Below are 11,670 nucleotides of genomic sequence, written 5' to 3' on the forward strand. Positions count from 1 at the left end.
GTGCAGTACAAAATGAGAAAAATCAGATTTGCATGTTATCAATAAGCTAGACAAGGTCATAGGGATAGACTCTCTCATAAACTCTATCAGAAAAATATAAAGAGGAAGTCAAGTTTGCAAAAAATGAATCAAGTGAATACAGCTACTATTTGACAAGTGAGAAAATTATATTCGATTGTAACGAATTTCTTACACCATTAACGTTGTTCTGCTTACATAAGATAGTTTATTGAAAACTTATGTCCTGTATCTGTTGTAGGTTTTGAGCAGCGGGGAAGAGAGGAGAGAGAGAAAAAGCAAAAGTGTTCACTGTTTTTATTCTATAAGCGTGTGGCGTTGTAGGCGTGGTATTTGAAAAGTTTGGGGTATTTTCAAATTCTTTTGCAAGTTTGTAGGCAAGTATGCTTCCCACTGATATTACGCAGTTGCGTAGGCGGACAGAAGGGCAGATGAACAGAGGGACTTGCTGAATTTCAAACTGGCCAAGAATTTTTACACTTTATAGGGTTGCTGCGCTTTGTAAAGATATTGAAAAAAAAAAATTAAAGTTTGATACACTATAATATTGGGTAGGCGTGGTCAATTTTTAACATTATTATACAGGTACTACAGCGTCGCCCTCAGAATGTACGTTTAAATTAGTGTAGATTTATTCCTTGCTGTTTATGAGTAATGTGCAAAAGCCATTTTTGAAGAACAGAGGTGTTCTCAGTTGGCGTGGTACGGTAGACGTACTCTTCGACTGATTTGGCCCATTTTCAATATTAATCTGCGTGCAAAAACATTCAATGGTTTTTGCCAAATTTTAAGTCGGTCGCATTAATTTTGCGCCACGGAAAATGTTTATAATACACGGACAGACAGCCAGACCGACAGACGGACATGCTTAAATCGTTTCACAATTTGGTGATTTGAGAAAATATATATATATTTTGCGGGGTCTCTGAAGCTTCCTTCTGAGTGTCCTTCGGTGATGAGTGTAATTATGGAAGAAATAGGGCATGGGATGTTAAAAAGCTTAGTTCGTCTATTGAGCCCTCATTTCCACCCAATGAATGTGTGTCGTGCACTCTTCTCCACAACGATTCTTTATATATTGCTATAGTAGTGTTGTAAAGCATTATTAATATGTTTATGTAATTTATTTATAAACACCTGTTTCTCTTTTGTTTTATTAAATAGTTGTTTGTGCGTCTTGTTTTTCCAATCTCTCCCACAAATTGTGAATTTCAATAAGTAATGTTTAGAACAATCAAAACATTGAAAGTAAGCTAAAGTTTTTGTGCCGTAAATGTTAACATCACTTTTTTGTGGATGTGTATTATTTGCAGACATTTCTACCCAAATATTACGCTAGTTGCCTTGTACGTCTTACACACACTGCCGCTGGCCCGGCTTTGCAAAAGTTCGTTGAAGTTGCGGAAATCAATGGAGTCCGCGAAATTACATTTAACGATCCAAAAACGCGCAACTCACTATCTATGGCCATGATGGATGCCATATTAGAGGCAGTTTGCCTGGATTGGTCTAATAAAGAGTTAAGATGCATTATTTTAAATGCCCATGGTAATGTATGGTCAGCAGGTCATAACTTACGGGAACTAGGCCCATGTAAGCCTTCAAAGAAACAAACTGAAATCTTTGAAAAACTTACCAAGATTATCTTAAGTATATATGAAGCTCCTGTTCCAGTTATAGCCGAAGTTAACGGTTTAGCGGCAGCAGCTGGCTGTCAATTGGTCGCTTCTTGCGATTTTGTAATAGCAACCGATAAAAGTAGTTTCATGACGCCGGGGTAAATCCGATCTTGCATTTGCTTACTTTCATTAAATTTTAAAAATTTTAGAGCTAATTTTGGTATATTCTGTTCAACGCCCGGTATAGCCGTTTCTAGAGTAATGTCACGATCTAAAGCTGCTTATATGTTAATGACGGGTTTACCTATTGATGCCCAGCAAGCATATCAAGCTGGTCTGTTGCTTTTATGTTTAAAGTTATATTGCGAGAGTCAACTAATTTTTTTTTATTTTTCTTTAGGTCTTGTTACGCGCGTAGTTTCTGAGGATAATTTGAAGAAAGAAATGTGTGAAATCACGTCAGCTATTAAGGCCAAAAGTCATGCAGTCATCGCATTGGGTAAAAAATTCTATTATGAGCAGTTGAAATTGCCAATTGAGGAAGCTTATCGCTTAGGAGCGGAGGTACGCCGAAAGCTTATCAGAAATATTTTTAATTTACTTTAATTGAATTAATTCCTTCCCATATTCTTTCGCCACGTAGAAAATGACCGAAAATCTCGCACTACCGGATACTCAAGAGGGCATTAAAGCATTCAAAGAAAAGCGTAAACCAGTGTGGCAGCATGAATGATTGCGATTATAAACTTGAAATTTCAAATTAATCTTGCATTTACAATCACTTACCTTATAAGAAAGTCGTGTCGTCTTTTTAATTTGCTCGTTCAATATTGCGTCAATAAAACGAAGAATGTGTATATGTTATATTTAAAAAACTTAAGCGAAACAAACTCTACCTCTTCATAACCTTAAAAAAGAGAAATATTGAACTTTATCTAAGCTATTACAAGTTAGGCCCGCTTATTATATTAAAACTGGCTAAAAGGTCATTAATTTAAGATCATAGAGATCCGCCTGAGTAGCCGAAGACGAGGAATCTCGACTATCAATGGTCGTGGGTTCGAATCTCAAGTGCGGTAGAATTTTTAATAAAAGCTGATAGCCTTAGATGCAAGTGCTTTTAAGAGTTTAGTGTTAGAATTTATTTCTCTGGCCAAATTAATAATAATAATAATAATAATAATAATTAAAATCACGGACGTTATCTTCTCGGATGTTTTCCAAAAAAAAAGGCAGCCTTGCAAAGGCATTTGCAGCACTGGAACTGAGAGGTGACCTATTCTCTCAAACTCGTTGAATATGGATAGGTTTGCAAAAGAAAAAATGGGAGAATGCAATCAAAAGGGAAGACACCTTTCTAACAGAAACTATATAAGCATACTTTCATATAGGAGATTCAAGAGAGTCCTCGAAAAACAGCGTGCTACTATAATTTGCAGCTGTGAGCCATTTTTATACTCATCATCAAAGATTGCGGGTCATTTTCTCTCAGCAGGAAACTGCAGAGATTCCTAACGTATTTATATTCTTGATCAGCATCAAAATCTGAGTCGATTTAAGCGGGTCCGTCTGCCAATCTGGCTGTCTGTCCGTCTGTGTCTGTTATAAGCATTTTCCTGGCCGCAAAAATCAAGCTATCGACTTTAAATTTGGTAGAAACATTGGTTGATCTTGCATGCAGATTGATATTGAAAATGCGCCAAATCGGTTGAAGGGCATGCCTGTAGTAGCACGTAAGCTGAAAAAACTTTTGTCTTTTAAAAGATGGTTTTTGGCTCATTACTGATCAACTACAGCTGATAAATCTATAAATGTGTGATTCTATAGCATCCTTACGCAAATTGGAAAAGTTGACTTCGCCTATCCAATATTTAATTTTTGTATCAAAATTTAACTTTTTTTTTTCAATACCTTTACAAGGCGCAGACACTAGCTTCAAAAACCCCATAAAGTATATAAGCTCTTCACAAGTTTCAAATTCGGAGTTCACAGAGACATGTCCGGCCATTGCTCCGTTTACCAAACTTTGTAGTATCTTTGGTATACATTCTCCCATTCGCAGAAAAGAAGAAGATATCGCTTACAAATATTTAAAGGAGTTTGAAAATGATGCATTGAGGTCCAAGAACGCTCGTTGCTCGTAAACTGTAACGGATGTGCGATAACAGTTTTCTTAAGTTGAGAACCCAATCTCTCAAAATGTAAGATCTGATTAAAATTCATTTAATTAGACAAAGGTATAATGTTTCGACATTTTACAGCTAACATTAACTGATACTCACATAAAATTCAAATAGGAAGACCACTGAGTTTACAATATACTTTCTGGTCGTACAATAAACTTTTTGGTCGCATAATAAATTTTTTGGTCGTACAATAAACTTTTTGGTCGCATAATAAATTTTTTGGTCGTATAATACATTTTTTGGTCGTACAATAAATTTTTTGGTCGTATAATAAATTTTTTGGTCGTACAATAAATTTTTTGGTCGTATAATAAATTTTTTGATCGTACAATAAACTTTTTGTTGTTGTTAGTCGAGATCCTTTGCCTACTCGCCGTTCTGTCCGATTAGAAGAATATAAAAATAATTAAGCCACTGAACTGGGATAAAGAATCGGACAAAAACAATGTGCAACTCATACCACCGAATCTCCCATTACCGTTATCGTAAAAAAGAAAAAAAGGAGAGAGAAGGAAAACACTGAACTTTCTTACTAATAACTGCTTAGGCCCGATGATGATGTTTTCGATTTTTCTAGAATAAAAGTGGAAACTTAAGTCGTGTTGTATCTATTGTTTATTAGTTTATGGGCTAAAATCCGTCTTCTATCTTCTTCTCTTCTTTTATTTGATATTCATATCGAAGGAACTGTGAAGAAAACTACGGTCTACGAAATCTACAAAATAGCTGTCAGTTTTATTATCATGTCTGACATCTCTTAGGAGATCATTTTTTTAAACAAATGTTCCGTAAAGCCAGCTTCATCATTCCTTTAGGCATATTTTTAAAGACCAAATAAGGTTTAAATTGAGAATCGTCGTCTAAATTGCCACCAGTTACTGAAATGTATTGATTAAATTCCGCGTTCTTGAAATTCTTCACCATTACATCGGCCTTACTAAATATATCGAAGTCAATACTTTCCGGTATTTAATATTATATTAGCTACGCTATCCTTTCTACTATTTATTTATGCTTATCACCTGAGCATATTTGTTAAATGGGAAGAAGTGGTGGGAAAAAATCGTAGCAGCTGGATATAGGGTTCTACTACAATTGCTGTGCATTGTAAGGTTTACGATGATACGAAAATACGGAGGTAGGGTGCGCAAAAACAAAAAAAAAAAACAAAAAAAAAAGATATTCCAATGAATGATGACAATTTGCTTCCGTCTTCAAGTTCATCGCCCAAAATAAGCTCATAATCAAAATCACGCAGTTTTAAACCATGTTTTGTTCGCATTAATCCTTGAGGAAGAGATCGACGTACACCTCAGCCACTCAGGCGCTCGTTTTAAGATATCTAACTTTAAAAATTTATCAATAAAGGCTTCAAAAAATTGCTTTCCTGTAAAGCTCGTTAGTGCTTTTGCCGGAACCGATTGGGAAACTAAAACCATTTTCCGATTTCAAATAAATTTAATAAATGTTCCCCTACTCCTTCCATCTCATTATTAAGTACATAGACACATCTTGTGTTGCGATTAAAAAACAGCCAAGTAACGGATAAATTGACTTCAAGGGCAATGTTTAACGTTTATCCTTAACCCTCATCATTCATGCTGTTTAAAAGAATTCACTCTTTGGATAAACATATAGCCGGTGTTGTAAGGCATTTTCCATTTAACCTTAAAATATCTGTTTCGTTTTTTTTTTTGAAGGCTTTCAAGTAAGTTGCAAGCAATTATGTTTAGAGCAATTAAAACATTAAAAGTAACTTTATATTTATAAAGTAAAAGATAATATCGCTAATATTTAATATTAAATGTTGTTTGTAGGCACTTTTACCGAAATGTTGTATTACTTCCTCTGTATACACTATCGGTGGTCGTTTTAGCGACAATAATATTACATGCGAAGATACGAAGATACGTACGCGTTCACCAAAGCGATGGAGTACGTGAACTTATTATCGATGATCCAATTTTTAACAGTTCCCTAACTATGATTATGATGGGCACTCTTTTAGAGGAAATCCGTTCAGCTTGGTCTGATAAAGACGTAAGATGCATTGTCTTAAGATCCGTTACTGGTAAGATTTGTTCCATGGGTTACAATTTGTCGGAGTTAGGGCCTTGTAAGCGAAAGGGACAAATTGAGGTCTTTCACTCATATAACATTAAAGTATGGATGAATCGCCCATACCGATTATAGCCAAAGTTAATGGTTTGGTAGCAAGGGCTGGTTGTCAATTGGTTACTTCTTACGATATTGTAGTAGCTACCGACAAAACCATCTTCATAACAATGGGGTAAAACTGCCTATCCCCCTCCTTAATCTTAATACAATTTTATCGACTTTACAGGCGACATTTGTTTATTTTGCTCAACATCCGGTGTAGCCATATCCCGGCGAAAAGCTGCTTCTGTTTGAATGGCGGATTCACCTATCAGTGCTCAAGGAAGCTTACGAAGCCGGTCTTTTGCAATTTAAAAAGAATAAAACACTAAAAGACTTCAGCTTATACACCGAGGTACTAAGCACTACTACTGTGGCTATTAAACCCAAAAGTCGTGCTATAATTGCTTTCGTCGAAAAATTCTGCTACGAGCAACTATAATTACCCTTTGAAGAAGCTTATCCCTTCTCTCTCTCTCTCTCTTGCGGGTTGAAATCGTTTCAACAGAAACGTACAAAATTAAATATATCATGCGACAATTATAGTTCAGTCATGCTTTTCTATCCCCATCTTTGCTAAGAAATTGCTTGAAATCCAAACTGCAAGTGTTTTTATTCTTTTTTTTTTCTTCGTTTATTTTAGTTTTATAAACTTACATTAATTAAAACCCTTGATATATTATATGTAAAAAAATTGGGATACCTTATTTAAAAAGAAATTTCTAGAAAAACCAAAGTGCGATTAAAATTTTCACCCTGAAAGATAAATTTCACCAAAAAGGTATTTAATAGTCACTTAAATTATAAGCAAAAAATTTATTTTTCCCCTTTTTTTCAATGTGACATTTCAAAGGCAATCCGAGGCAAGTCGAGGAATTGTACAAAAAGAGGGAAAATGTCATAAATTTTATGAAAATCTGCTTAATGGGCGGGCTGGGCAAGAACCTATTGCGGCGCAATGCATTGCAATTGCTTGGAGGATATATTTCACAAGAAACTTTTCTTACAAAAACTCTGGAAAAACATCGTTTCCTACGTTGTTTTGAAATAGTCTTCAGATTTACAAGCGGAAGACTTCTTCAAAGTTATTAAAAATCGAAAAGAAGGCTTCCTCAGCATATCAAATCCAAATTTAGATGATTAATAAATTCCACTTGATTGGCAAAAGGAAATCAGTTTTGAAATTGTGAGCATTTTTCAACTAATCTTTAATTAGTCGCAACGTCATTCAAAACTGTTGATATGTGACGATAGTCTTTTAGTTGTTAGCGCTTATCGTACATTTTCTTTGTCTTAGAATATATTTCTTGCGCTTCATATTAATTATATTTTGAAATATTCCTCATTTCAAGCAAGCTTTACAACACATACAAGGGATGCTTTGCTTAAATCGTATGATGTACATTTGTAATCATGAAATTGTGACTTGTAATGAAACATATTACGGATGAATTTGTTATGAAACAACATTTGTTTGACTTTTTTTTCCCCAAGAGAGGTTTTAAGTTCTACACATCTTCAATGCACAAAATCAGAGACTGAATACATACTTTTCAAAATTGATTTAAGTTAAGACATGTGAGGAAGGAATCAACAACATATTGTTTTAGACATCTTAAAACTATTATGAAACGCCACTTGTATACTCTAGACTTACTTTTTGAATGCAAAAGTCGGAAACTGAATATATACATTTTAAAATTGATTAAAGTTAAAACAACATATTGTTTGACACATCTTAAATCAGTTATGAAAAGACCACTTTCTCGAGTCGACAACTGAATATATACTTTTTAAAATTGATTAAAGTTAATGTCTTCCATTTAGACATGTGTGGAATCATTAACATACTATTTTACACATCTTGGTTAAAAATTAAATGTAAAAGATACAAGCAAGTGTTTATTTAGTTTAGTTATCGTGTCTTGAAGACACTGAAGCATATGATAGGCAGAGCAATTTATCAGTCTTAGTAAAAAATAATAGGCTTTACTTCGATCGAAACTCGTACTCATCAATTGTATAACGCTGGATACTAAACGGGAGAGAATGTATGCTTTAATCTAGGCATCTCTAAAGTTCTGTCCTCGCTGTAAAAGAAAAGGATCGGCTACTAAACGAAAATCTTTGCAAATGAAAGTTTACATCAGAAACGGAAAAACTTTATTTTCCTATACATGCATCTACGTTTAACCACATACTACACTACACGATTTGGGCAGAGAAATGAAATATTTCACGATTTACTATCATTATCATAGATTTTTTTCACTTGAAATATTCCCAAAGTCCACATTCATCAACTGTATTACACTGGCAACTACATAGAATAATATATGTCCGTCACTACAAAAAAAAAGAAGAAAACTAAGTCAAACAAAAAAATTATTTATTGAATCCCGCTTAAGATTTAGATTAAAACATATTCTAAACGTTATTTTCACGACACGTTCATCTAAGCAATTTGGGAAAGCAATTAAACTATTTCACGTTTGCATCGATTTTCGTTCACCATCTCAAAGGTTTAAATATTCCCAACACAGGAATATGAAACTTACTTTACTTACTTTACTTATAATTCCTTTCTAACGAAAAGGAATTATGAATGAATACTATTTCTAGTTAAAAAAAAAAAAACAAAAAAAAAATTCTATCTAGAATATAAATCGTTGCAATTTTTCAATACATCAACAATACTCTTTCTAACGAAAGAGTAACATGGTAAAATTGCAAAGCATAAATAGTCGAAACCATTTACATCGCGACAGCTATTTACGGACTTTTACTTTCACTGTTCGTAAAAGCCCCTTCGAAATAGTTTGCATGCGCGACGACACCGAACGAATGTAAAAGCAATTCATTATCAGAAATTATGCAAAAATCTCGTAATGATCAAATTGAATGCAATTGCTTATTGCAAAAGCTTATTAAACTCATTTTAAGTTTACTCCTAAGAAAAGCTAACTACAATACCTTCTTCTCTATCGGTAGAGTATGAGCTGAAATACGCTAACAACTGCTGTAATCCGCCCATAATAGGGTACTCGATAGGGTACGCGATTTCAGACACCGATCGTACAACCACGCGTTTCCCCCCCACCGTGTAGCGCGAGCATTTCCCACTTTATATTTCTGTACAGTGAAAATTCTTCATGATTCTTAGAAAGCGAAGAATCATTTCGACAGGAAAATTTTAGTTAATAGAGACGAGCTCTGAATTAAAGAAAATAACAAAAAGATAACGCGTTACACAGGGTCATACGACTGTGTTGTACAAGCATACGCTTTTCCCTAATCTACCCTGCTATAGGGAAGATTACTGTAAATATTTAAGGATCATTAAAAATACGTTCTTACTGAACAGTGCTGCGGACTACATAGTCCAAAAGCAGAAATATTAATAAAAACATTTTTAAATTTTATTTCCCATAGTAGGAACTAAATATGACCGTCAGTGGGTGTTTACAACGAATGCGCAAAAAAGTTTATAAATTTAAAAAAAAAATTCTATTTCGCTTAAAATATAATTATTTCGTCATTTTCATTGCTCCTCAAGCGCTATAGCGATATGTTATGTTTATGAAAACAAAAAAAAAAGGTTGAAAAAATATCTTATCTATAGATAATATTTGAAATATTCATCGATAATTGCTTTTAAGCAACAAAAATTTATAAAAACGAACGATTCTGATATGATGAAAATATTAATTTTTTTTTTCTTTTTTTTTTGGTTTGCTAAACAGTTTAACGACCTTGTGTTCACTTAAATGTTTATAAGATATCACAAGGTAAAGTGATAATGACGCCTTGTCTTAAGAGATTACTTGCAAATATATTTGCAATTAAATCATTGAACTCTTTTTCCTACTCTTCACTTTCCTTTTGTTGTACAAGGTTGTATTCGGACGGACGTGATATATATATATATATATATATATATATTAATTTTTGGTCGCTTTAAAAAAATCTGAAAAATAAAAATGATTGAATAATGTATAAGTTTTAAGAAATCTGACATCCTGAGTCCTTTTTAGTTGTCGTTCTACCCTGATTAGAACTTCTTAAATTGTTTTCTGATCGAGTAACTGTGTGGGGACGTTGAGGAGAATAAGCCTGATTTATAGATGCTCTATTAGAATTTAATTCCGCTGATGTGTAAGCATTCGCATAATGCGCTCTATGATTATTGACTTCATTGGGTATCGTGAAGCAAGCTGCTGGGGAATATTGAGAATAGGCCTCCCTTATAAATGTTCTATTAGAAGTTAGTTCCGCTGATGTGTGAGCATAAGTCGTTCTATCGTTAGTGGCTTCACTGCCTATCGTAATACGTGCTACTGGGGCACTTTGTCTTTCAGATGCTAGTTGCGACGAGCCAGTAGCAGCAGAAGTTAAAACTCCAGAATTGATCGTTGTAGGTTTGGATATTAAAGAATTAACTGAATAATTTGATTTACTGCTCGCACTACCACTTCTTGTTGTACTATTAGAAGTAGTTGTGTTACCGTCTAAAGGACGATTCGAGCTAGCAACAGAAGTAGAACAAGAAGTGTTGTTAATTAGATTAGATTGCTGAATGGAAAGATTTGTCGAAATATCGGTTTTAACTGGCGGAGAAGCAAGGTCGTTCGAAGAAGATTTAGGAACAGTAGATATATTTGGTTTATCTTGTTGACTACTTGGCGTAGTACTTATCATCGTTTGTCGTACAGCACTTACGGTTGTTGCGGTTTCAGCAACTGTTGTTCCGCAACTGGAAGTTGCTGTTTCATTATTTTTAACTTTGTCCGATATCGGAGAAGATTGCTTTATAGATTGCTTTGTAGAAGTTTTTACTATAGGATTAGGTGTACTAGTAGAAGAGTCAGTGTTTAAAGAAGATTGTGTACGCTTGTAATTTTTTTTATGTTGTTGACTATCTGTGAGAGAATTTGATGTTTGGCGTTTATCAGCTTTGCCGGCGGCAGTAGGTGTAGTCATTTCTTTTCTGATATCTAACAGTGCCATTTTATCATATTTAATTTTATCTGACATGCATTGAATTGACGAACCATGAAGATTCGAATTATTAACCGTTGAAGAATGAGTGAATCCCGGCATTTGCGACGGCCCATTGAACATAGGCCGCGTTTGTGGAGGGCCATCGCCCTTGAGTTGCATTTGTGAAGGCTCGTTACCCACAGGTGGCATTTGGGAAGACCCATTGAACGTAGGCCGCGTTTGGGAAGGCTGATTGCCCATAGATTGCGTTTGGGAAAGCCCATTGCATATAGGCTCCGTTTGTGAAGGCACATTGCATTTAGGCCGCATTTGTTGAGGCCCATTGCCCGTGGGTTGCGTTTGCGAAAACACATTCAATTTAGGCCGCATTTGTGCAGGCTTATTGATTGTGGATTGAGTTTGCGGAGGCCTATTGAGCACAGGCCGCGTTTGGAAAGCCTGATTGCCCGTATGTTGCATTTGGGAAGGCCTATTGCCCGTAGGCCGCGTTTGTGAAGGCACATTGCCCGTGAATTGTATTTGCGGAGGCCCATTGTGCACAGGCCGCATTTGGGAAGGTTGATTGCCCGTGGATTGCATTTGCGGAGGCCCATTGAGCACAGGCCGCATTTGGGGAGGCTGATTTACCGTGGATTGTATTTTCGGAGGCCCATTGTGCACAGGCCGCATTTGGGAAGGCTGATTACCCG

At 35.1% G+C, this 11,670-nt stretch overlaps 2 protein-coding genes across 2 annotated transcripts; one reads left to right on the top strand and one right to left on the bottom strand.

Annotated features, from left to right (window-relative positions):
• The first annotated feature begins 903 nt into the window (after positions 1 to 903).
• LOC119636514 (enoyl-CoA hydratase domain-containing protein 3, mitochondrial-like) lies at positions 904 to 2,574 on the top strand. Its single transcript, XM_038031899.1, has 5 exons — positions 904 to 1,266; positions 1,332 to 1,795; positions 1,847 to 1,971; positions 2,038 to 2,201; positions 2,281 to 2,574. Exons 1-5 carry the CDS (start codon positions 1,240 to 1,242, stop codon positions 2,368 to 2,370), a joined length of 870 nt encoding a protein of 289 aa, XP_037887827.1. The 5' UTR covers positions 904 to 1,239; the 3' UTR covers positions 2,371 to 2,574.
• Positions 2,575 to 9,982: 7,408 nt separating this feature from the next.
• On the bottom strand, positions 9,983 to 11,650 carry LOC119636321 (kinesin-related protein 9-like). The gene has a single exon (XM_038031622.1). It carries the CDS (start codon positions 11,648 to 11,650, stop codon positions 9,983 to 9,985), a length of 1,668 nt encoding a protein of 555 aa, XP_037887550.1.
• Between the last annotated feature and the right edge of the window lie 20 nt (positions 11,651 to 11,670).

The sequence above is a fragment of the Glossina fuscipes genome, unplaced genomic scaffold, assembly GCF_014805625.2.
Source record: "Glossina fuscipes isolate IAEA_lab_2018 unplaced genomic scaffold, Yale_Gfus_2 28, whole genome shotgun sequence".
Taxonomy (NCBI): domain Eukaryota; kingdom Metazoa; phylum Arthropoda; class Insecta; order Diptera; family Glossinidae; genus Glossina; species Glossina fuscipes.